Source organism: Manacus candei, unplaced genomic scaffold (assembly GCF_025592945.1).
Source record: "Manacus candei isolate 608988 ecotype Guabito, Panama unplaced genomic scaffold, ASM2559294v1 h1tg000068l, whole genome shotgun sequence".
NCBI classification, from domain to species: Eukaryota; Metazoa; Chordata; class Aves; order Passeriformes; family Pipridae; genus Manacus; species Manacus candei.
Window position 1 is genome coordinate 689,158 of NW_026138116.1, and position 25,914 is coordinate 715,071.

General features: G+C 39.1%; 1 protein-coding gene across 1 annotated transcript; it reads left to right on the plus strand.

The window, feature by feature from the left end:
- Window positions 1-5: 5 nt before the first annotated feature.
- On the plus strand, window positions 6-17,880 carry TMEM167A (transmembrane protein 167A). The gene is given in 5 exon segments (XM_051806779.1): window positions 6-98; window positions 101-121; window positions 9,395-9,504; window positions 14,572-14,606; window positions 17,528-17,880. Coding segments are annotated over 5 exon segments (315 nt in total). The 5' UTR covers window positions 6-20; the 3' UTR covers window positions 17,599-17,880.
- The last annotated feature ends 8,034 nt before the right edge of the window (window positions 17,881-25,914 follow it).

Consider the following 25,914-nt stretch of genomic DNA (forward strand, 5'->3'; position numbering starts at 1 on the left):
CCTTCTTGCTGCATCAGCCAATGGCAATGGCGGCCCCGCCCCCAGGCTGTGAGGACGCGCTGTGCGCGGTTCCGCCCTGCGAGCAGGGCCGGAAGGTGGTGTGGCGCGGAGCGGCGCTATGGTAAGCCTGGGTCCTGCTCCAGTCTTGGGTGATCGCGGGCCTTTCCCGCACGCCTGCCTCCGCACCGGCAACGCCGCATACCCACGGACCCCCTGGGCCTGGCGGCGCCACAGAGAGGCCGCTCACGCCGTAGGCCGCGGGCGCGGAGCGGCCCTGAGGCTTTGCCGGCTGTGAGGCGAAGCGGGCATTCGTCACGGTTCTGGGTGAAAAAAGACACGTTTTGTGTCTGTGCCGGCCCGTGCGGGGTAGGACAGGAGGATGTTTGTGTCTTTCACGAGCTCGTGACGTCATGATGGTGGTGTAGGACGCAGAGTAGTTGCGTGACGTCATGATGTGATCTGTGACGTCACGCAACTTGGGCAGTGAGCTGAACCCTGACATTGGCTGCTTTCCTCGGTTTTGTGGGTACCGTCAGAGACCAAGGTTCATCTGCTGTTGAGAACTGTTCATGGTCTATATAACTTATGTTTTTATATATATGAATATATATAAATTATAATTATTTAAAAAGTAATATATAAATTATGTCATCAAATTATTATCTATAAAATAATATCTAAATTATATATAAAATAAAACAATACAAATCTAAAGTATTATGCATATAAGTATATATTAATATATTTTGTATGTTTATAAACTTATACGTGATTATATAAACACATGCTTATATGTGGTTATTTTATGTATAATCCATATATAAATATAAATATATAAAATATACAGATCCATGTAAGTGTAATTAAACATATGGATATACTTATATATTTTAATATATATATTTATTTATATAAAAGCCATACACATAAAGAGTATGTTTGTATATATATGTGTGTGTACTCATTATAAATGTGTGTGTATGTATGCTCATTATATAGAGAGTTGGCCTAGAGGGACTTCATTATTTATATTCTTCCTGCTTTTTTTCCCCATTCTGTGGACGGATAATACAAATGAGGGATTTGCATTTGTGTCATAATTAAGAGCTGTGTAGTGATATACTTTTTCTCAGGCAAGGTTTATGTATTTATATAGGTATAATGTTTATACGAGTGGTTTAGATACATGATTCTAAAATTAAAAGGGAAACCAAAGGAATAACTGAGTCAAGATAAGTTTTCCCTGCGTAAAATTGAAGTTTGTATGTAACTTTGTTTTAATATGGGAATTTTCAACATTTTTCTGATAATCACAGGATGGCTTAGGTTGAAAGAGGCCTTTAAGGATCCTTTAAGGTCCTCCCCTCCTATGGGCAGGGATCACGTTGTATTTCCTGTGTATTTATAGAAAAGATAAATATCTCTTGAACTTTCTTATAGCTCAGTGCAAAAACCAAAGGGTTTCTTTTTTTCCTTTCCTGTGCTCCAGACCTTGTCACCAGCAGGAAATTACTGGACGTTGCTCACCTGAGCATTCCTTGGCAGATCTTTTAGATGAACCTGTTCTTATCTGTGTCTTGGAGCAGTGAACAAAGGGAGTTTTTTTGTGATAAGAGGCATAAATTATCTCAGGATATCTAAAACACACATGCAGAAAACAAGACATCCCTAGTCAGTGCCTTTAAAAGTAGATATACTGAATTATAACAGCACCTTTCTGTTGTTCATAGTACCTTAAAGGGTTTGAGATGGTACAAAAAGGCAAGAGAACTCAGTGAGACATTTCTGTTTCTCACTTAAACTCTTAAATACAAGTATTTAATAATATTATTATCTTATATTGTTTATATGTTTATATATGTTTATATGGGAATATATGGGTTTGCATTATATATAAAATATATATACAAATAATTAAAAAATAAATACTAATGCTCATCTCTAACAAGATTATGGCAAGTACATGAGATCTTGTGAGAATTACTTTCTCCACTTGTCCATGTTCCCTGTTCCTCTGTGGTGCTTCAAGGACCCTGAAGCAAAAGAATCTTCTAATGATTGGTTTTCTCATGATTTTATGTTGAGGGAGGTGAAAATGAGGTTACTCAGACTTTGTAAAGTTTTAATTTCCTCAGGGGGAGCAACAACCCTCATGGCATATCCAGGATTTCGGATTCTCTGTGGTACCACCTCTGGTCTCATGGCTTTTTAGGGGAAAAAAAGACACTTTTAAGCTCACACTTGACTGTGAGGGAGAACACAGCTGCTCCTCTTCATAGCAAAAACGTGCAGTTGCAATCAAACAAAATTTGATAATGGAGAAAATTTTAAGAGTTGCAGAAAACGTCACAAAAATGGCTCCTTCCCCCTCACCCTGTGGTTGGACCTGATCTTGGCCCCACATTACTGCCCAAAAAATCAGTTTGAGAAGTTTCCACAAGTACAAACATTTCTGTCATGATCTTTGTTGCTCTCTTAGGTTGGTGTTTATGGAAGGAATGGGAATTGCTCATAGAGCCAATTGTAAAAACATTCATTAGTAAATATTATTTCAAACCATCGGATATAAGCATACCAGAACCCGAGACACTGTCCTGCAAAAAGAGCTCTCAGGCATCTTCAAGGACAAAGTTTTGTGTTTGGCTTATTGAGTATTACAAGAAGTAATCAATCCTGGTTCAGATTTCTTTTTATCATGGCTGAAAGGTACATAGGTTTAAAAACATCTGCTGCATCTGATAGTCTTAAGGTGTCTTTGTGGTGTGAAAATATGTAACTTGAAGTGTTCAGTGTAGATATTTTTATCCTATAATTTCAGAGGAATATTTTGTTTCTGTAATTGTAGAACAGACGAAATTATTTCTTCTGCCAAAGTGAGATGTGTCTCTTGATCTCTTTTGGGAAGAGTAGGATGCAATGAGTCTGCTTTTACAGTTTTTCCCAGGAATGGCACTGGTTGTGAGAAACCATTTCTTTGCTGAACAATTAAATTTAATTACACAGTTTAATTTTATGATTGTCTTGTGTCCATGGAAATAAAGTAGAAACTCCTAGAATTTTTTGAAAAATATTACCTGTCTTCCAGACGCTACATATTCAAACCATGCACCCAAACTCTGCCAAACAAGAGACCTGCAGAGAACCTGCCCAGTGCCATAGGATATCAGACACTTAACAGAGTCTTTCATGGCTTCTTGTCTAAGTATGTTCTTTCCTGATACAGAATTACTTGCTTTTCATGTTTTAGAGGGATAGTTCTACCATTAATGAAAAAAAAAGAAAAAGTAAACAGTATATGTAAAGTATTTGTGGTTCTGTTTTTTAATTCTTAAGTAAATTAAAATATGTTTCTTTTTGAGAACTTAGACTTTCTCCCGTGTCCATGTGCACATTCCTGTAGCACCTTCCGTTATAAAATCATATTTTTTGCACACTGCTTTTGTTAGAGTGAGGGTGTCACCTGATTCAAAATGTGCTTTATAATGATTCTTGTGTCTTCCATTCACATACACAGCTTTTATAACTTTACCCAGTAAATTTTGAGGTAAACTAAGCAGTGTGGTGGCAACTTCAGAAAGGAGAGCAGTGTGGGAGATGTCTTTTTTTATATATAACTTTTTTCCTTCTGTTTCACTACGCTTTAGAAATCTTTTATGGTTTTTAGGGAAGGAAAGGTGAAAGAGCTACAAATCAAGATTTACATCCTTTCAGAAAGCTCTGTGGCAATGACTGAATATGATCTGCATCACTGATAGTTACAGAAACTACTAAATATGTTCACTTACTCTGGAGAACATACTTAGCTTTAGCATCCTAAATAGAAGGGTTATATAAAGTATTCCTTTTGTCTGATGGGGGAAGAAAGTGGAGAAAAAAAGTCTCTGTAAAATTGCAAACTATGTAATCTACAAAGGAGACCTGGGGGAAAAGACACTTTAAGTTTTTACTGGCATATCTACCATAATTCTGTGGGTTTTGAGTAAATGTCTGGATATGCACACCTTTGTGTTACATTGACCCTGATAAAAGAGGTTAATAGTCACTTTGAGTTTTATTGTAAGACGCTTTTATGAAATGCTCTGTCTGCTAGAGGCTTATACCAAAAGTTCAATTTTCGAACAAGATAGTGAGGAAAAGAGGAAGGAATTCAAGTGAGTGGAGTTTCAGCATCGTCATCTTGAGGTGTCTTTTCACTGTTGTTCTTTGGATTTGAATTGCAGTAAGAAACCTAAATGTGTTAAAATTAAAAGAGAGCTTTTATGGGAGAGGGCAACTGTTTCCATATGTTAATTAATTGTTTAAAGAGATGGCTTGTGTTTTAAATAGATATATTAGTCTTCAGTTGACTGAAAAGCTTACATGTCAGTTCCTACATGCTGGGCTTGCCATTTAAATTAGCCAATGTACTCCTTCAATAAATGCCTAGGGAAAAGATTCCCTACTACTCTAATAAAGGCTTACCCTAAATTTTATGAGTCCAGAAATACATATTTTAGACAGAAATGTGAATGACGGTTAAACATTATGCTTAAATTCTTTAGAAACTAAATACTGAGGAGAATATGCTGTAAATCCAGAGTAAAACTCCATATTTGTGTTGGAACAACCAGTAACTGCAACTGGCTAGTATTTGGGTATTAATTAAGCACAAACCAGTTTTTTCTAAACACACTTTGCTTAGTTTTGTAGTGTAATTTTGCCTATAATCACTTCAAACTTAACTAATTTGCACTTTTTGTGTATTTTTATAGCTGTAATTATCATACCTCTTTTACAAATGCTCATTTTCCATTCATTTTTATCAGGCTGCATTTGGCAGCAGTGGTGAAAATAATTATTTTTTTAATAGGTTGGAAAATAATAAAATTAGATGCATGTTTTAATTACTTTTTAGCAATTGCTTTGACTTCCAGGTTGTGAGTAGTCCCACATGTTTTATTTCCTGTTATTTTTTTTTCAATATTATTCCCCTAAAAATTTGATTTCAACTGGGGAAATAAGAACTGAAGTGCCTAATGGAAACCCTAGATAATAAGCATTTTCTCTTTCAGCTTTGTGAGAACTTCATTAAAATTAAATAGATTGATTTCCCTTTTGTATGATGGGATTTTTATCAGCTCTTGCTTAACTACAGTTTAACTTCAGTGTGTGAACTCTTGCTCACACCTTAATATGGTAAACCCAGTCATTTAGCTGCCTATCAGTATTTGTTTCTTTGGTCCCTGAACACTTTATCATCCATTAATTTTATAATATTAAGGAGGAAAACAGAAAATAAAACTGTTCTAGAAAGACCGAATGTTCTGCAGCATGTTACACAAATGAGGTTATACTTTCTTTAGAATATTCCAGTAATTTATCTGTGTTTGCCCACATAAATTGATTATTGTAATAGTAACCACAGGACAAAGTTTAGCAACTTAATGGCGCTACAGTGGCCTCTCCTTTTGTAACACACACGGATGAAATCGCTGCAATCAGAGACAGAATAATTTTGTAAATATTTTAAGTCTAGAGGAGGTTAAACTTCAGTTTAGATGTTAAGCCTGTTGAGATGAACTGGGAGAGCTTTTATTTTAGTCTTCCTACCAGCCCAGTAGGACAAACAGCATGGGGTTTATGTTCTCCTGCATGTTTTATTTCTCCTGGAAGCATGGTATCAAGGAGTTTGTTTTAAACAAAAGTGTATGAGGCAAGGGGAAAGTCAGCAGGGCCGTTGTGACACAGAGTTACAACAGAACTTACAATGTAATTTATTGCAGTGCTACCCAAGAGTTGCCTCAGTAAATGCATCACTTGGTAACTCTAGTGTTGTCTGCAAGGACATGGAACAGAGCCGTGTCTGCAGCAGAGAATGTTGGCGTGATGGAGTGAATGAGAACTGCAGAGGTGGAATAATTAGTGTCTTGTCCATGGGCTGTTATTTTCAGTGCAGAAACATGTTTAAAATTAGTGCATCCATTATGGCTGTTTCTGCTGAGGCTGAATACACATTCACCAGTGATCACTGAAAATTCAGTCAATGATCTGTGTCCTCTCAGTGAATTGAATTAAATATTCTTATAAAATGCAAGAGCTGTTGATATCCAGAACTCTGAGCTGCTTCTTTTTCTTCTCTCTCTGCAAGTGTAGTAAATTTAATGCTCATTAAATCAGAGGAGGTGCAACATTGGCTAGAATGAGGTTAACAAGGCCTGTGCAAATGTTGTGGCCAATCACGATTCCCTTTTTCAGCCACATAAGTAATTTTTAACTTTGAATTGACAGTTATTAAAGTATATTGAACTTCATTTATACTCAGATGGAAATACATTCAGATGTCCCTGGGTGTGCCATTTGGTTTCCAACTACTGTATATTCCCATTAGTATTTAATTTAATATATGCCACCACTGCTAATCCAAACACAATAAAACTTTCAGGAGTAATCATTCTTTATGGTTTACTATATGGAGTTTTTACTAAGATCCATTATGATCAGGAAATAATATTAATGTCTTTTTTTAAAGGTTTAATTTTGGGAAGGATTTTGGGCATGTAGCTCTCAGAGCTGAAGTCCATGTTCTTAAATTTCTAAAGACTTTGGAAAAAGCTTACTCTAGCACGTTCTTCAGGATACAAAGCTTCATTAGTGCTGCAGGTGAGGGGCATCAAGGGGCTGTGATTACTTAGGTGACACAGAGTGGAACCACTCAGGTGTTTCCACCATGTCAGAAATGTACCAAATGCAGATACAGGGAATTTCAGCCTGTAAAATTAAAGCTTGCACTGTCTAAAACCAGAATAAAATACCAGTGCTGATTCTTTTCTGCATTTGAATGTGGGTCTTGGGAAGTGAGTTGTAGTTTCACCCACATGTGGACACAGCCTAAAAGACAGCATCAGTGTCTCCATGTACTGAGATTTCTTTGTACTGGGAATGAAGCTCACAGGACCTACTTTAAGCCTGATTAATTACTTTTGGATCAGAGGAACCCAGTTGAAGTAAATAAACTGCAACCCACCTACATTACATTGTCCAAGTAGCTCAGTATGTGAAAGCAGTGTTTTTTAAAAGGATTCTGAGCAATTTAAAACTCTCACAGCAGCTTTTAATTACACCAGTTGAAGCAGCCAGATATAAGTCACTGTTTTCTGTGAATTCAGCTGGGCTGTAAGAATTACTTGGGATGCAAAAAACAAAGCCAATCTAATCCAGGACTAAATTTTCATTTCCAGTTTAAAATTGTAGACCAGTTTTAGTATGCTCACTCGTGTCCAGATGTGCAGGTAAAGGTGTCATTCAGGGCAGGGTCCAGTGGAAGGGGGTCTGTAATTGTATGTCTGCAGGAACACATGAGGACCTCAACAAAGAACAATTATACCCTGCCCCTGCTGATGGAGTAAGCACACATTTCACGAGTATTCGTTTACAGTCCCTGCTGAAGGGGAAGCAAGTGTGCCCTGGTGCCATTTCCCTGTGTTGTGGTGCCCAGTGCCGCCCTGGGAAGCAGCTGCAGGAATTCCTGGGAATGGGGCTCTGTGAGATGTGCAGAGCAGCTGCCTGTCCCAGGAGACTGATCCAGTTAATCAGTTGATAGGGAATATCTGGCTATGGTGAGGGGCAGCCATGTTCCCAGACCCTCAGGGTCCTGTGGGACAGAACAGGTCCCTCTACAGGGAATCCAGAGTTCCCTGGGTTCTGGAGCTGGCAAAACGTCCTGTCACCTACAGAGGCACAGGAGTCTGGTGATGATGGGCAGTGTTTTGTGCTTTGTGAATATACTCTCCATTATTTATGATGTGGCAGGACAGAAGTGATACCTAGTTAGGTTAAAATACTAAATTAAACATGACTTAAGCAAATGCCGTGGCTCAGAAGAAGAGCAAGAAGCCTCATGTTTTGGGCCCAAGGGCTGATGCTGGGTGTTGGGTCACTGGTGTAATGTCCCCTCTTCCATCATCCTAGAAATGCTGGATTTCAGGGGTGCTGAAATTTCTCACACAGGGTGCAGAGGCGGAGTTGTTCTTTAAGCCTCTCTGTGATGCTCCTTTTAACATAATGGCCTCTTGGACCCCGTTAAGTTGGATATTTAAATGAATCTGGATATCTAACCCTTTCTAATGCACTTATTCAGGCTGGCAGTTGTATGCATTTTATGTTTTTGCTTCATGGATTTCTAAATAAGCTAAAGTTTTTGGCCTTTTTTTTTGTTACAAGGTTTTTTGATATCAGAAGGGTTGTGGATGTTCCAGTGGCTTTGCTTCTACTACACCATCTTGCTTGTCTCTCAGTTTTGCTGTTTGTGCCACACTGAACTGAAGTATTGTGATGTTCCTTTATAATTCTCCTTAACTGTGTAGAGAAACTTGATTATCTGAGCTTCTAAACATTAGACTTTTGTGACATAGGGAGAAAGCACGCATGCATCAACAGAGATGTGGCTCAGGCTGTGGAAATGAGGGCTCTGATGTGCTCTAAAATATGCTTGGAGAGGGAAACTGCAATGTAACAGCGCTTCCTAAGTGCTAAATATTTACCCTTAATTAAATACCACTACTCAGCCATCTGGGTTGAGCCATGCAAAAGTATGAGAAGTAAATTCATCAGAACTCCAGAACAAAGAGCGAATTTATTGTATTTGCTTTGACTTCTTTTTTTTTTTTTTTTTGGAGTTTACACTAAATTGGATTTGCAAATGGGGGAAGCAGAGTGAAGATAAAATAAAGCTTTTTGAAGTAAGCAATTGCCTTATTACCTGGTGCTGTTAAGCTGACTAAATGCCAGTTGAGACAGTTAAAAGAAACCCCAAAACCATAAAAAAAATTTTAAAAGTTTTTGATATGCAGTTGCTGCCTATTACTGATACTTTAAAATTTACTAAATTGCCAAGTATTGCATCAGTTTCTCAAGAATTATTGCTTCTTACTGCCACTAGGCAGATCATTGTTTACTATCAAACAATAGGACTTTATTTCTCAATCCAAAGGCAATTGCTCCATTTGTCTAGCATTTTCCATGTAATTAGCACTTCTAAAAATGTATTTACAGTAAAGATGTTTTAAATCAAAAATCAAAATGTGATTTGAAAATAAAAGTAATCAGTTATTGTAGTTCAGATGGGCTTGACTGTGTTTCTATAAATCTATAAATTTGTCATGTAGTCTTCATAAAGGGGTATATTAACAGTCCTCCTACCTATTTCTTGTTGTTCTCTGTCTTGGCTGCCACTGGTTTACCACCAATTAGTCTTCATCTTCTGTACCACTGCCTTATTCTACTGATGCAAAGATTTTCTGGCTCATCGTCATTGTTCGTTTCATTTTTGGTTTTAATGGGTTCACCTATTTTTTTCCAGTGAGGAAAGTTTTGTACTGCAAAGGTGTAATTTTTATCTTCTGATTTTCCTCCACAGTCTGCCATCTTCAACTTCCAGAGTCTGCTGACTGTAATCTTGCTGCTCATATGTACCTGTGCCTATATCAGATCCTTGGCTCCCAGCTTACTGGACAAAAATAAAACTGGGTATGTAGTCTGATAATTTTACAAATGTACAAGCTATGTGGTTTTAACTTTTTAATACCTTCTGATTGTGTCTGTGATAATACAAATAGTATTTTGGAAAATTTCTCTCTTTGAAGTAAAAATCTTCGTTTTGTACATTACAATAGAGCGCAATAAGGTATCTGCCAGCCCTTAGCTTTAATTGTATTGAAATAATTTATTAGCTAACTAACCTAAGTAGTACTGCATTATTAATTTTCTGGGTTTATAGCTTTGTTGTTAGATGCTTCTTAAAGATACAGAAGTGAGATCCAGAAAGGAAACATTCTTCTACATGTGGCTATTGTTGCAATGATTTATTTTTGATCCTTAGGGTGGGTAAAAAAACAGCACAAGCCGGTTTTTTGTTTGTTTTCAAGACAGGTGTTCTGGAGATACAAGTTTGAAACACAGCTTTAGCAATAATTTGTAACTAAAAAAACCCCTAAGAATATTTTTTAAAATAAGCAACACTGTCCTTATATGTGGTCTGTTTAAATCATGGGTTTATATTGTCTAAGATGAAGGAATTTCCAGAAGAGTATTTAAAAGTTGCTACAAACCTAACCTATGTTTTTTGTGTCCTTTGGACACTCTTAACTGTGATCAACTGTAATCATTTAATTGTAGTGTTTTTAAAGTAATTTTTGGGCTATTATGACATAGAAACCACTGAGGCTGTCCACAGTATTTCCATAATACTTTCACCTGAGGTTGGTAGAAAGGAGATAGTATTTGTAGAAGTAGGACATAATTCTAGCTGGAAATGTTCTAGGTGGAAAAACAGACAGGCTTTTGGGTGCTGGGTGTTTGACTTGTCCACTTTTTTCCATTAGATCATTTCCTGCTAAATAAAATTTTCCTTTTCCCTAAGTATCTCCTGTCACTTCTGCATTTAATTTTCAGAAGAATTCTCAAGTTTTAAGTAGACTCTTGTCACGAAGAAGCTTCAGTGTCTTCTGAAAACCTTTGTTGTAGTTAACCTCTGGAGTTGATGTTTTATCACCCAGGTTTTTTTCTTTTAGCATCTTAAGATAACCAGAGTATGCCAGATTTTTTAAATTTGGGAGTTCTAACACGAAAACACTTGTGTCCTTTTATATGAAATTGCCACTGACAGGGTAGGTTTCTTTGGATAGAAGTAAAGATGGAAAGAAAGGATGACTTCATGAAGGACAGGGAGTGGGAGAGGGAGGGGAGTTTGGGTGTCTGCTGGTGGAAGATAACACAATAGTCAATGAGGTATACACAGTAAGAAGTAAGAATGTTTATTTTACTGATTAAAATTTTAGTGCTGTTCTTGGCAGGGAGTATTTCCTTTAATCTGGAGTTACTCTGTTTATTCTTGAGGCAAATCTGTCTGGAGCACAATAGAACTCTCTTCATAAAACGTTTCAAAGGGTGCTGACACAGTGGAGGAGTTGAGCGTTTGATCTGTAGGTTTGTATTTATATAGATGTTGGACATACTATTTTGTTTTATACATATATGTGTATGTAGACTGCTTTGTACTGGAAAATAAAACCTTGGCCTGGAAGCAATGAAATTTGTTTCCTGTGTGGTGGATGTTTACATGGAGCTCTATGCTGTTAAACCTCTGTCCCTCTCCTCTGACATTTTCCATGCTCAGATGGAAACATCTAGACATATGGGATAAAACAAATTCTGGTGATATTTCATTTTACCACAGAGATGAGCTTACCTCATCATTCCTGCTTCAAATTAATGGCATTAAAAAAAAGTAGCAATAAAATATTAAAGTGACAGAGAGGAGGAATGTTGATAGTTATTCACTCTGTTTCTGAGTGGTGACTTTGGTGAGGATTTAAATGAGTTGACAGTAAGTGAAGAAGCATTTTTCTGTTGGTTGAGAGACAGTGTTGTGATGTCACCCATCCTCTTAACACTGTATTTCATCCCCTTCACTTCTGCCAAAGTCTATCTGTTCCTACCAAGCTAAGCCAAATTTTAAAACTTCATTCTCCCTGACATGCCTTGAAGCGTTTCCATGTGCTTTGTCCTGTTTAAGCCTGAGAAAGCAAGTGGGGATTTACTGCTTCATGCTGACTAGGGGAGAATGTGTACTACAACATAATTCCCTCCTCTCTGCTAGCCAGAAAGATGCGTTAGCTTATGTGCAGCAGAGATTCCCTTTGATTTTCCACAGACATTTCAGTGGGGTATCTCTCACACTCCCTCCTTGCAGTGGCACTGGGGTTGTCCTGGTGAACACGTGGCAGCTGCATTTTCCCAACATACACAGTTCAGCAGTCGAAGTCTAAGGCCCCACTAACTGCTCCTCAACTTAATGGGTTTTATTTATTTGGGTTTTCTACTCGCCAGACAACCAATGCCGCTTTCATGATCAGGGCTTTTAACATCTAACACTGAAAGCCAGGAATAGGCAGCAGCTTGTGCACATCTGGCTTGTGGCTGCCAGAAAACAGCAGGTGTGGAGGCCAGACTGATACACTTCACCTGCCTCCAAACAAGGATGGATAGGAACATGAAGAGGAGAGTAAGGAACAGTGCAATTACCTAGAGTGGTTGCTTCAGGAAGAATTATTTGGAGGAGATTCATTCAAGGCAGCATCATTTCTGTAAAAAGCGAACAGATTTTGACTTGAAGAGCTGAGTGTTGTGAACCTGAGATGAAAACTAATGGAAAAATCCAGGGGAGCAGAAGGTCTGCACAGGGTTCTTCCACCAGTGTAAGCTCCCCAGTTCATCCAGACGATATTACTGTAGCTGTTTAGAAGGTCCTGATTTCAATCAGCCTCTGCTTAGCAGCAGGGTATGTGAACAAACAGATGTTCTGAGCTGTTCCAGTGGCACACAAGCTGCTTAAAAAGGTGCTGTTGTCATCTGTGTAAAGGTTCGTCAGTCCCCCATCAGTGACTTTAAGTTCATGAATTGTTAACTGCAGTAAGGGCACCTGATGAAACCCGTATTCTGTTGTGTACCTGCCACATCAGACATTTGTATTTTCCTTGAGGGCTAGAAGCAATGTACACTACTTCAGTAATAACTTCACGTTGTTACATACAGCCAAAAAAACCCTGAGAAAATGAAGCAAATACTCTTGCTGAGATTGCGAGGCAAATTCATTGTATTTCTAGACTTCCTGAAAGAGTTAGTATTCTTTTTCCCAGGCAAGGTTCTTCAATCGCACATGAAAGGAACAGTAATGTTTATTCCTTCCTGGGCAGGCTTTTGAGAGATGGCAGCATGAGAAGCAGGGCTGTGGAACTTTTTGTGTTGGTTTTGCAGCACACAATCTGTAAATTCCAGTTTTACAGAGAGTGACAATATTTTTGAGAACCTGAAGTGCTACCCATGCAGTAATGTGGGGCTGTGTCTTTTGCTCTGTAAGATTTACACATTAATGCCTTTCTACCTGTGTGCATCCTCAAAAAGTGCCTAGATGTCTTCAGATTTCCCGTACGACCTCTTAGCCTGGAAAAGTGTGGTGCTCTACATGCAGTCGTTATTATTTCTGCTTGTGGAGCTACATAAATGCAGAAAAAAAAGAGCTTTGGCTTTACAGAAATAAAGTCAAAGCCACATAAGTATAAGCATATATATATGTATTTGGCTTGAGGTAAAACAATCTAAAGCCCAAATGAAAAAACCTGTTTTCTAGAAATGGAAATGCTGAAATGCTGTTCATGATGAATTGGTCAGCAAGAGGTACATTGGATATAAAGCTTTTCACTTTGAAAACCTTGGTCACTTGCTGCCTCACTTGGTTCTCACCTGCCTGACACCCAGTCTTTATTTCAGAAGTAAAGGTGAGGCTGCTAAATGGAAAGAGATAGAGATGTTTAAATAAACTGAGGCCATAAAAGAGACCATAAAATATGATGTAGCACAGAAATTATATTTTAAAAGGTGCAGGATGTGTTGTCTACTGAAGATGCAGGAGCAAGGGACCCATTCCTACCTGTCTGCACTTAACCACGTTAAAAATAGGCAATTGCCAGAGCCCAAGAAAGGGGAAGGACAGATAATCAAGCCATTGTCAGTGTGAGTTCAGAGCACTGTGGGAAAGCACTTGGAGAACTGCAGGTATAGTTAAAATCCCACAAATAACACAGGCTGAAGTTACTGCTGATACATTTATCAGGAGAAGGAGGAAGAGTAATCAACTTTCTTCTTTTTTTGCTCCATTAATCTGTAAATAAACAATATAGTTGAATTCAGGCATTTTTACTGTGTTGTAAGCAGACGTATTATGAAGGAAACCTTCCTGCAGACAAGCTTGGAACATTTTTGACCAACATTTATAAGGCTGAAAGCTGCTTTGTTGTTCAGGATGCCTCATATTCTTCCCTTCTCCTCCTCAGATCCTAAAGCAGTCCCTGGCCTTGCTCCTGTTGAGCAATAAGTGTGAGATTATTTTAGTTAAACAAAGAAATTGTAAGTAAAGGATTAAGAACAAACCATAAGAATAGTTTTGTTACTGTTTTAACACAAGCATTCTATAACAGATTACACCTATAGGAAGAAAAATGCCTGCTAGAAAAGGCATTTTTATCCACTGTTTCTAAGGGAAATGCAAAAGAGAGACTAAAAAGCATTAAATTTAAAGTACTTGGGTTTATCATCTCTCATACCTGCAGGAAAACTCACTTCAAAACCTTTAACACAAAAAGTTCCCCACATACAATGGTGTAGAGGTCTGTTGGTATTTCCTACTCCCACTATTTGTATGATTCGGGGATTTTTTGTTAACATAATTTTCTGTGTGCGGTACTTTAATGCAAAATTCTGATGAAATTAATCTGGAATGCAGACTGAGTTAAATGCATCTTGATTCTTCTTGCATGCAAAAAAACCCCACCTTGCTAGACTTCGAACTTTGCCTCTTGTGTAGTTCATAGCCTGTGCCCCTCTGAGCAGGTATCTGCTAGTTTCTGATGTCCAGAAGAGGGTCAAGTTGTCAGACCACTGTCAATTCAGATTCTTTTAGCACAGAAGAAAGAAAATCAGTGGACTTAAATTATTTTATTAAACCAAGAGCCTAATGAATTTATTTTGTCTTTACAGACTGTTGGGGATATTCTGGAAGTGCGCCAGGATTGGTAATTCTTTTTTTTTTTTTTTTTTAAATCTTTAAGACCAGCAGTTTTTCTGGCATTATTTATTAGATCAATGTTTCCCCGTAGCAATGAAATCCATATATACCCTTTGTCTTAAAAAATTGCAGTTTTACCTTCATGAAATAAGGGGGCCGGATATCACTGTCTTAGATCAACATCATGGAAAGCCTGCATATTCTGATGTCAATTCATGTGTGTGGTGTTACATTTTCAGAAGTCTTTTGCACTTCTTGCCACGTGAAATAACCAAGGGGGTATTCTTATTAACATACAAAGAAATTAATGATTCCTTATAAACTGCAGTCTATTTGGAATGCTAATGGACTACTGAAAAAAGGCAGATATTTATCTTACATTAATAAAAAACTATGGAATTCATAATACATTGAGGTTCTGTTTAAGCACAAGTGTATTTTTTTTCTCTCCTTTCTTTAGTCAGCTTCTGTGCACTCTTAAATTACAGAAAGCTGTTCATGTCAAGTGACATCTGCAGACAGGCTGATCAGCTCTGATTCCTGACATTTTCCCCTAACATTGGTTTTATATTTTCCCCTAACATTGGTTTTATATTTATTTTAATCCTTATCCTGAATTTATTTTGAGAGGGAAATTGGAATATGCAACAGAAGTTTAGACTCAACTTTTAAGGTATATCCAAGATTTTTAAAAATTACAAACCCATTATCAAAACAGTGTTGTTCAAATTGATTGTTAATGTAGAGCAGAAATTATGAGCTTGTAACTGTAGATCTTCTTACTTGTCATTAAACCTAAAGAAAAGCTGTGTGATTCCCTTTTCTGCATTCCCAGGCTTTGAGAGGGGCATGACATACATTTTTTAATTTGTAAAAACAGCATTGATGCAAAAAAAGAGACCTGTTGTTAAAATGATTGCAGATATTGTCCTATTTAGATAATAGACATAGCAGAACCAATTTTAGTGCTGTAATTGAAAGATACTGGGAAGATGGCAGATGTCAGAAATTAATTTTGAGCTGTACCAGCAAAAACAAATGTAAAAATTGAGCTGCTTTAGGGTTTGTTCAAGGTTGAAGAGAATACCTAACCTCACCTTACCTTGCCATCTTCTTTGTATTCTTTTCTATTAGCTATGTTTCTATTAGAGTTTGCATCTAGAGTGGACCAATTTGACTTTCTTTTTTAGACTGAGAGGTGAAAATGGGCTTTGGGGACGATTCCTGTCATTTTGTTTGTGTTAATCACAAAGGCATGTACAAAGCGTAGGCTTCTAAAAATGAAAATATCTCCTGGTTTCCTTTACATTTAACATCCCTAGTATGTTTAAACAACCTTTTCACATGTGCATAAGATCTTAATCGCGGGGAAGTGGTTACATATTTACAGAGCTGTGCAAAATGACGTTTAATCCTGCCACATGGTGATTTCTCTTTTAAGAAAATTAGGAGCAGAAAAGTATAACCCATATGAATATTGTAATACCCTGAACCGTAGGAGTTGGACTTCCTCAAAATTTATTTTAAACAGATGTGAAACTGCAGACATTGGTTCCTTCAGTTATTTGAAGTTTAATTAAATATATGCCAGATCATGCCAACATCTTGTAATGTCACTGTGGCAGGCACTCCTGCTTTTGGGAGCTGTCACTGCAACTATTTTATTTTTTACTTTGTTTCTGTGGAAAGTTTGTTGTTCATGTATTTGAAGGTCCTGCTGGTAAAAATTTTTTTTCATGAGAATTGCACCTTGATGCTAAACTTGGAAGCCTTGGTATTCTCTTTTCTTTAATGGTTCTCTGAAAACTATGTCTCGAGATAAGATGGTTTATAGAGTAAGACAAAAGACCTGGCATAGCACAGGGAAATTGAATTTTGTTTAAAGCAAACAGCCCCAGCTCTGTCTTTGTGCTTCTGGATGTGTAAAAACAGGAATCTCACTTTAAAGATAGATTGCAGTGTTAACACTTCCTGACAGTTCTGAGGGCTGGAAGTACCATCCAGTGTTGGTCTCTCCAGAGAGAAGTCAGTGGACCCATGAAGAATAAAGTTTAAGCAGAAGTGTAAAAACACTTGGCTAATAAAGTAGAGGAAGTGCTCATGTAAATAGGTACCAGTCTGGTTAACATTACTATTAACCCCTGACTGTGTTACAGTTCCCCACATAAGATTATTCCTTTTTTTTTTCATAGTTTACTTGGTAAATAAGACACCTCTGTAACATTTTGTCGTGGACCAGATAGAGGGGAATAGATCTCTCATGATTGCTTTTGACACCAAATATAAGTGGGCTAATGGAGTAAATCATCCATGGTGTGCCCTGGAAAAGCTGTGACGCCAGTTTGAAACAGTCAGAAATAGAGGTGTCTATGCAACTTCTGTGATCTGTTGACCATTTTTATCATGGAAATGTGTGGTCCAGACCGCCTCCACGTTCTTACAATGTTATATTCCTTTAACAAGTAGAAGAGACAAGCATCTGGCCATCTTCCATAGACCAGGTTGCTCCAACCTGGCCCTGGACACTTCCAGAGATGGAGCAGCCACAGCTTCTCTGGGCAACCTGTGCCAGGGCCTCACCACCCTCACAGGGAACAATAATTTCTTCCTGATACCCAATCTAAACCTCCTCTCTTTGAGTTTAAAGCTATTCTTCCTTGTCCTGTCACTACATGCCCTTGTTTAAAGTCACTGTCTTAAAGCAAAGAGCTGCAACTCTGTCTTTATGTAGCAATATCCTACATTTGGGTTTTCTACTCCCATACGTGTTCTTCCTGAACACACAATACCTCTAATAGCATTTCTCCAGCCAGAAATATTGAATGTGAACTTGCACATGCTGTAGCATAGTTAGCACGTTAGAGTAGGAGCAGCCTGGATCTATTTAGTCACTCCTGAATCTTTCTTTTGGGTTTTTCCCCCTCCCAGGTGAGCGGAAGAGCCCCTATGTAGCCGTGTGCTGTGTTGTGATGGCCTTCAGCATCCTCTTCATGCAGTAGCACCTGGAGAGTGTCCCCTGCTGCCAAACAGCACAGTTTGGGAGAGCTCCTGGCAGAAAAAGATGGGAAAGTGTCACCAAGTCTCCTCCCACATGATGGACCCCCTGTCTTCCGGTGGACACCCCCTGAAACACACCATCGTGTGCAGTATTAGTGATCACAACCTAGATGACATGTGCTTGTTAATGTTGAGTCAGCACTGATGTAACTCTTGAAAGGGTATCTCTTCTAACCATAGCAATAAGGTCACCCTTGAAAGAATAAAGAACATTGTGATTTTAACATGTGTTTATCAAAGTATTTTTAGTTCTTTCTGTCTCAACAGTTCCTCTTGTTTTGCGAGTGATAACCCTGCTCTCATTCTAAAAATACAACCTCCAACCTGTTATATTCAGCTATTTGTTTTTAAACATGTCAATGTGAGTAAAAGCAGGGACAAAAACTGTAGGGATGTCTGATGAGCTGCTGAGAAGGCACAGATATGGGACTTGAGACACCTGGGCTGCTCTGTGTAAAATATCACATTTATTCATTTTTAGAGTTTTGGGTCTCAGGTAGGTCAGTCCCCAGCTTTTTTCAAGATGGTGAGAAAAGAATTCTAAAGGCTCTGCTGCTGCTGTTGTGTGTAATAGAAGATTTCTAAATCAGCAAGATGAGCAATTAGCTGCAGATAAGGAAGTTGCATGTCACAATATTCTAAAGGTTGAAGAAAACAATTAGATTATACTCATTACTAATAGAGGTTAAATTACTTTTAGTAGTACATGCCATTAGCATTTATTTGTTAATTTTGCACACTTTCAGTGATCTAGTGACTTCTTTAACAATGCCTGGTGGGTGTGAGCACATCAGACAGCTGTGACTTCATACTGACTGCGTTTGGGAGAGTTGTCTGTCAGCAGAATTTGTTGTTGTTCTTAGAAGGTTTGTGATCAGAGTGAACAAAGCTGACAGTAAAACACACCGAAGGGTATGTCAACTGTTGTCATTCTTGTTTGAGAAACTTGTTTTCATCAATCCAGATCACCCTGCAATTAGGAAAAAAGGCAATTATTAGTTAAGACCTTTGAATTGTCTCACATGTATCTGCATATCTAAGTCACCATCAGAATTACTCATCCAAAACTTTTCTACTCTGGAGTCAGGAAACATAGATGTCTCCAATTTAGGCCAAATAAATACCCCTGTCTGTAAACCAGGCAGGTTCAGAGGAATACAGAGCTGTAGGACAGTGACCAATTCGCTGTACATATATAAGCTTTGAATTCTGCAGGAGATCTGGGGAGAGGCAAAATCTATTCCTGTAACTTTACCTGTGGATACTGCTCCAAACATGGCATCAAAGCAGCGCAATTTTGGATTTCAAAGGTACTAAACAGGGGGAAGGGAAATTCCTATGGCATCTTGGGTTTTGACTGTCAGGTGCATACACGTTCAAAATACATAAAGAATCATCTGGTAACCTTTTATATTAAGCAGCTATATTCTAGTTATTACTACTTAAATAATGACATTTTTATGATATTCACACATTTCCAACTCATCCAACACTGTTCTAATTATCAGATGAATTCTTAATAATCTCTTGTGTTCAGGTGTGAATATCAGTGAAACAACACAAGGAAATTTTTTATTCTGAGAAACTGAAAACTATTGACATGGAGGCACTGTGTTGCAAAAACCTTACCTTCCCTGTTCACATTTTATCATGTAAGAAGTTCAGGCATCTTCCTATTTGTCATTTGCTGTTCAGACTTTAACAGTATTTCTTATACAGCAGTTCCTTATTGTGGCCTAAATGCACGTCGTTCATGGATACTTCCTAGTTTGGTATTTTTTTCATTTTCCCCTTTAAAGGACATTTGCAGGTTATTCATAATGTCCTACCTTCATTTTTGCTCAACAAAATTTTCTAAACATAGGATTTTTAAGCTGTGACAAACTGCAGTTGTTTTGAAATCACTGCTTCAGGCAGGTGTTTGCCTCGGGATTAGTTCTTTGTTTTCCAAAAGTTTGGAAAGAATTTCTGTGAAGAAATTGATATGTGATCTCTTTTAGTAATATATGAATAAAATACTGTTTTCCCCAGTTAGAACCTTAGAACCATTTTGCTTTCTTTTTCTCATGCAAAAGAGAGATCAGAAACCAAGACTACCTGGATATTTGACCAAGGTGTAAATGCTGTGATAAGGAAAGGGAAGGTATAACTTTGGGCGCGTGTACTTGATAGAGCCTTAGCACAAATCATCTTTGAACTCTAGGCTTGAACTCTGTAATTTTCAAAGAGCAATAAGTAAGGTCCAAAAGAGCTCAGTCAGAAGAGGTGTTGGGGAAAAATAGTCTTTCCTTGCACTGAGCCTTTGCTGTGAGTTCCAGACTGAGCAGAGAAGTGAAATGTTTACTACCAAATTATTTAGGTGCTAAAGTAGCCTAAAATGGCAGTTGCATGGTTGCTGAGTTTGACATAAGTTGATGAAGGAGATAAGGGCTGTCCTAGGTGACCAAGGAAACAGCAGCAGGAATTCCTGGCTGGGAGACAGGAATTTGCAATCACAGCAAGTCTGTATACCTTCATCTTGTGTGGAGGTGCTGTGACTGAAGCTGTAGTCGTACCTACTACTGTGCAAAAGCATTTCCACGTTGGGACTACATCCTTTTACCTAAACCGCATAATGGATATTGAAACAGAACAGGTTCTTTCTTGAATACACAGAGTAATTTATACCCTTGCATGTACTTGCTGTGGATTAATGTTAACTTCCATCCACATCTGCACTCTAAATTGCTCAAATTCAAAGCAGGGATTTGGGAAGGCTAAATTGGAAATCAGTTATAGCCATGTTGGGAAATGAGTAAAGCATGAGTAAGAGATGGAATCACTGTAAAGGTCTGATACTCTGGAGAGACTGATAAGCAACTGGGCAGACGTAGCTGGTGGAGGAGGAAACACAAAGTGGAATCCAAGAATGACTCGAATATTTCACGTTCTTGGAACAATGTTGTTCTTTGAATGCCCTTTCCACCTCCTTAACCACAGCCAGTGAGCAGTGGAAATACACTGTCACCAAGAGCTGAAGTTACGGTGTGGTGGAGAAAATAATTGCTCTGTTAGTGCTCTGAGGCTTTTATTCTTCCAGTTTGTTCATACTGGCATCAGTAGGAGAGCCCACTGTCTAATGCTTAGAAAGGGTCTTCATGATCCAGGGATTCCTTCTCCCCTTCTCCCTTTTCTGCCATAACTACTCTCTAGAGAAAAGAAATCAGAAAGAAAATAAAATCAACATCTTCCTAATGATTTAAATGCAAACCATGGTAAAAACCACCAGGAGCCAGGAAAGCATGATCTAAACCTGCTTCTCATGCTCACGCAGAGACTTTGCATTATCTCGTCAAAACATTCCCAGCTAAGGAAGGCTTTCCAATCTGTATTTCTCCCCTTCCTTTTCTCTTGTTTTACTCGAACATTGTTAATCATTCCATGCACAGTTGGTGAGTGCTTTCACCATCCATTGGGAGGCCCGTATAGGTTCCACATGTATTTTTATGGCACTTGGCTAGCTAGAAAAGCAGTTTTCCTTCAGCTCATGTAATTCAATGTAATCATCATGCAGAATATGGAAGATACATCTACACACTGAAAAACAGGTTTTGAATGTGCAGCCTGCATTGTTTACTTGACTACAGGTCTTTTATTTTATATATAGCCCTTTTTTTCATGATGCCCTGAGGGTATAAGGCAAAATGTGTGGAGAAATAGAGTCATTCTGCAAGACCTGCTAACAGCTGGGAAAAAAACACATTCTTTTAGGCAGGGAGGATCTTTCTCAGGTCCAACATGGACAATGTCACATAAAGAACTAACCTATACCCAGTATTTAATTTTTTGACTCTGTTTCACATCTGAAGGGCTTGTGTGCCCACAGGCACATCTGTATTTTTCAGTTAATCAGTTTCTGACAGGATTTAATGAATCTCCAGAGGTTTTGCCTAAATTCCATGACCTGTTCATTGGCTCATAGATCACGGGTACATGACCTGTCACTTCGCAGTATACCCTTGTCTCTGCCTGTTTGACAGATGGAGCCCAAACTCCTCTTATGAAACATCAGCCAGACTGAGCCTTCACTCAAGCTTCAGAGACTTTACGGTAAGATAGCCTTTAGCACTGCAGCTTGCTTATTTCCTCCTACTTTACCAGTAGCTGTAGGAAAATTGTCCAGCAATTCCTTAATCTGAATAAAAAAGACCTTCCAAAAGAATGTGTTATTAACTCACGTAATTCTACCTGGTGTGGGAGGGAGATAGCAACATTTTCTCAAGGACTTGGGTATAAACATTTCCAATGACACAGCTACTCCTGCCAGCCCCTGGTATGTCAGCAGAGAGGATAATTACTTAAGGAGTGAGAAAGTCACTAACTCTTCTGTCAAATTCAAAACTTTCTGTGAGAGCATCCCATGGTAACACATCGTTTCCGTTGCTTGAAAGGGCTCTTTGGAAGCTGTTCCACAGGAAAAGAGGTTTTCCCTCCAGCCCAGCTCTAAGTGGGAAGCACTCAGCGTCTGTGCCCAGCTGGAAGCATATCCAGCTGCCACAACATTTCAGTAAATTCCCATGTTTGTGTAGTTCAGCTGTAGACAAATTCACCAGTTTGTGTAGGCCCAATTAAACTATATGATCTCTTTTTCAATACAGTGTAAGCACACATAATCTAAACACCTCCTTGATGTCCTCTGCATCACCTATTTACATCATGCATAAATAGAGGAACCTATCACATCACTCATTCATGACAGCACTTACCTTTGACAAACTAGGTGATTAAAAAACTGTATTTCCCCCTAAAGGAAGACCAGGAGGTTTTAAAGGGGTAAAATTCTATATGGTTTCATTTATTCTGGAAAAGACTTGTTTTAAATCAAAAAAGACTTGTTTTTAAAGTGAAGTCAAGTCAGGTCAAAATATAAAAGTACCCTTTTAAATTCTAAAATCTTCACCAGCTGGTCATTCCTACATGCAAAAACTGAAATAACCTTTCAAGGCTAATGAGAACTCCAACCAAATGACAGATGTATTTGGACATAAATGTCACACCCAGTGGAGTTAAAAGGAAATAAATAGTAATTTAACAGTGTTGGCAAGCTGCGTTTTTGACTGTGTAGCACCACCAGCATATTTTACATGTGTATCATAATCATGAATAAGCCAGAGCAGACAGACATTCACAGACCAGTTTTGATTTCCAATAAGGCTACATGCTCATTTTCTTTCCCCCACCCTTTTCAGCTAATAAGGGAGCCAAGGGAACAAACTGATCCTCGTCTCTTTGGAACAAATGTTACCTCCAGATTCTCACGATTTATCTTCACAGACTGGTAAGACTCCAGGACACAGGGGAAAAAAAATCCTTTCCTAATGATAAATTATTCCTGACATTTGAATTGCTTGTTATTTATTACAGACATAAAACCCTGATACCAAAGATGGCACTTAAAATTATCATCACTAGTGATGCGCCTGGGGCTGGAGGGCTCGAGCTGAGCTCCCTGTTCAAGGGAGTTTTCTGAGCATGCTAAAATAGTCAGTGAGTTCTTTCCCACACCACTGCCATGCACAGAACATGCCCCTGCTTTCCAGGGAACATGTTCTGACATCCATCTGATAGTTTAATGATACCCCTCTTTAAGAGACCAGAGGCACAGAAAAGATTTTTGTTTCTGGATTCTTGGTGACTTCTGGAAGTAATAAGAATTGTTTCCTCGTCTTCTCTTCACAAGGAAGAACAAACCCTTTGAATCTAGCTGCTGCAGGTCACAGCTTGATCGGTTTGTTTGACCATCTTCATATTCATGGAATCAGAAACACAGAATGGTTTGGGTTGGAAGGGAACTTAAAGCTCATCCAGTCCCACCCCCTGCCATGGGCAGGGACGCCTTCTGCTAGCCCAGGTTGCTCCAAGCCCCATCCAACCTGGCCTTGGACCCTTCCAGGGATGGGGCAGCCACTGTTTCTCTGGGCCTCACCACCCTGACAGGGAACAATTTCACTTCCAGGGACAGGGAGTCCACAATGTCCCTGAAAAACTCCTACTCAGATTTTCATGTTTGCTCTTCCAACCTTTCAGACTCTTCCTTCCCTACTGACACATGGAAGGCTTTCTCCTTTGTCCAGTAGCAAACACAGTGACAGATTTTGAAAGAAAACTTCCTCTAAGCAGTGCTCTTCTCTCATTTGCCACGGTCCGAGGGGAAAAAGGAATAGGACACGGCACTGCACAAAGGGTTCAGACACAGGTGAAGGTTCTGGAAGCAATGCCGATTTATTGAAGGAACACAGGGACTTAAATAGGGTAGGTCTGAGGGGAGGATTCAGAACTGAGGAGGAGCATGGGACTGACAACTCAGGGAGAGATAGGATTGGGAGACAGGGGAAAGGTGGGTGTAACTCCTGGGTCTCTAGGGGAAGGGACCAATAGTAGCTCACTCTGCACTGCGGCAAACTCCAACCGATCAGTGACAGAGGAGTGGGAAAGCAGGGGAGGACAGGGTGGTAAACAACTTTTGGTGGGAAAGTCTGAGAAAGAAAAGGGATAACATGGGGATATATTAAATTTCATATAAATCCAACAATAAACTGGGGTAAAACAGACAGTCCGGTGGATTAATAGTCAATTTAGTTTCCACAAATGTCCCTCCATGCTTTGAATCTCTCCCAATCAGTCTTGTTGTCCTCCTCACTCGTTTACTGGTCTTAATGCAGGAAGGGTTGGTCTATAAAGTAGCATCATCCTGCTCTTCATTTCACATACATCCATAAAATTTTGCATACATGAACATACGTAGAAACTTCTTAACCAGGATATGTAGTGTGGTGTTGAAAATGGTGTCCCAATTTCTACACAAAACTGAAGTCGTCATTCTTCTGTGCCCTTTGGCACTGGGTGCTCCAGTCTGGTGTCAAAATTTCCTCCCCTTTCCCTCTCAAATTACAAAAAGGGTAACTGAGCTGATAAGCCCCAAAACTTTGGGGGAACCTAAACAGAGATATTTACCCAGCCACACCTGGGTAAATACCACACCTGGCTGCTCAGTCTATGTCTGCCAAGGAAGAGTGTTCCCTCTCCAGAAGCAGAAATACAGGATCTAATTAAAAAGGGAGGAAGACCCAACTGGTTAAGCTCTCTTCATCATTCCTTCCCAGTTATCATCTATTTTCCACTCCTGTTTTTGTGCAGTCCTTTCCTAGCACAACACGCTGCAACCACGAGATCAAGGCTCTTCATGCATTTCCCTGTTTTTCCTTTCTGTAGATTTGAGGTAATGATCTTGCTGTCCTGCAGACCTGTTGGAATGATTCAATATGTACTCACAAGAATCATAACAGTACTCCCTTTAGACCTCTCATCCCACATTTGGAAAATATGTTTTAAAGGAAAAAAAGGACACAAGACACAAAAGTGCTCCCCATTACAAGTTTATTGTATTTATTTAGTATGCCTTGGTGAGGGGCTCTGAGTCGTGCATAAACAAACAGATCCTGTTGCTCCTTGTCATGATAAAGTACAACATAATGCACAAAGAAGTGCTCCAGTGCCCCAACCTGAGTGCGAGAGTGGAAGCTCCATCCTCTTCACTTCCATTACAGAATAATTCACTGTTTTTGAGGACTCATTTATCAACTCCTTGATGAGCCCAGATTGTGTCCTAACAAGCCCAAAACCACCACCACCCCCCTTCATCAGTATCAGGGTTCAGAATCCAGATGGAGAAGTAGGAAAACAAAAGAGCCTTTAGAGACCCATTTTACCACCATTGTAAACGATGTCTGACCATACAGTGCGTCTGCTGTACTCCATGTCCTGCAAGTGTTGATCTAAGTTGGTTATGCTCTGGACCTCCTTAACTTTAGCATTTTCCCGCACAGCTCTTCCTGAGGCATCTCAAGTCCATGGGGATGGTTTTGAAGTCAGTTTGCCAGTCCCTGATCGAGCACAGACTCTCTGCTTCAGAAAGAACAAAATACCCAGTGAAGATGAGAGCAAACAAAAAAAAAAACAATGGCATGGACTAGATTTTTATGCTGCTTCAGTCACAGTCAAAGGGTAGGAGCAGTCCCCAGAGATGAGGGGAGTATCCAAGGCTAAGGAACATGAAGGACTGTGTCTCCCCCAGAGCTCACTGCCTCGTTTTCCAAACCATGGAATGGCAGCTGTGGGCTGGCAATATGCAGGGGGATACTGATAATACTGGGGATGTTATGCCCCAAACCTTGGGTCCAAAGCTTTCCCAATTGCTTCCTGATGTTTAGACATTGTAC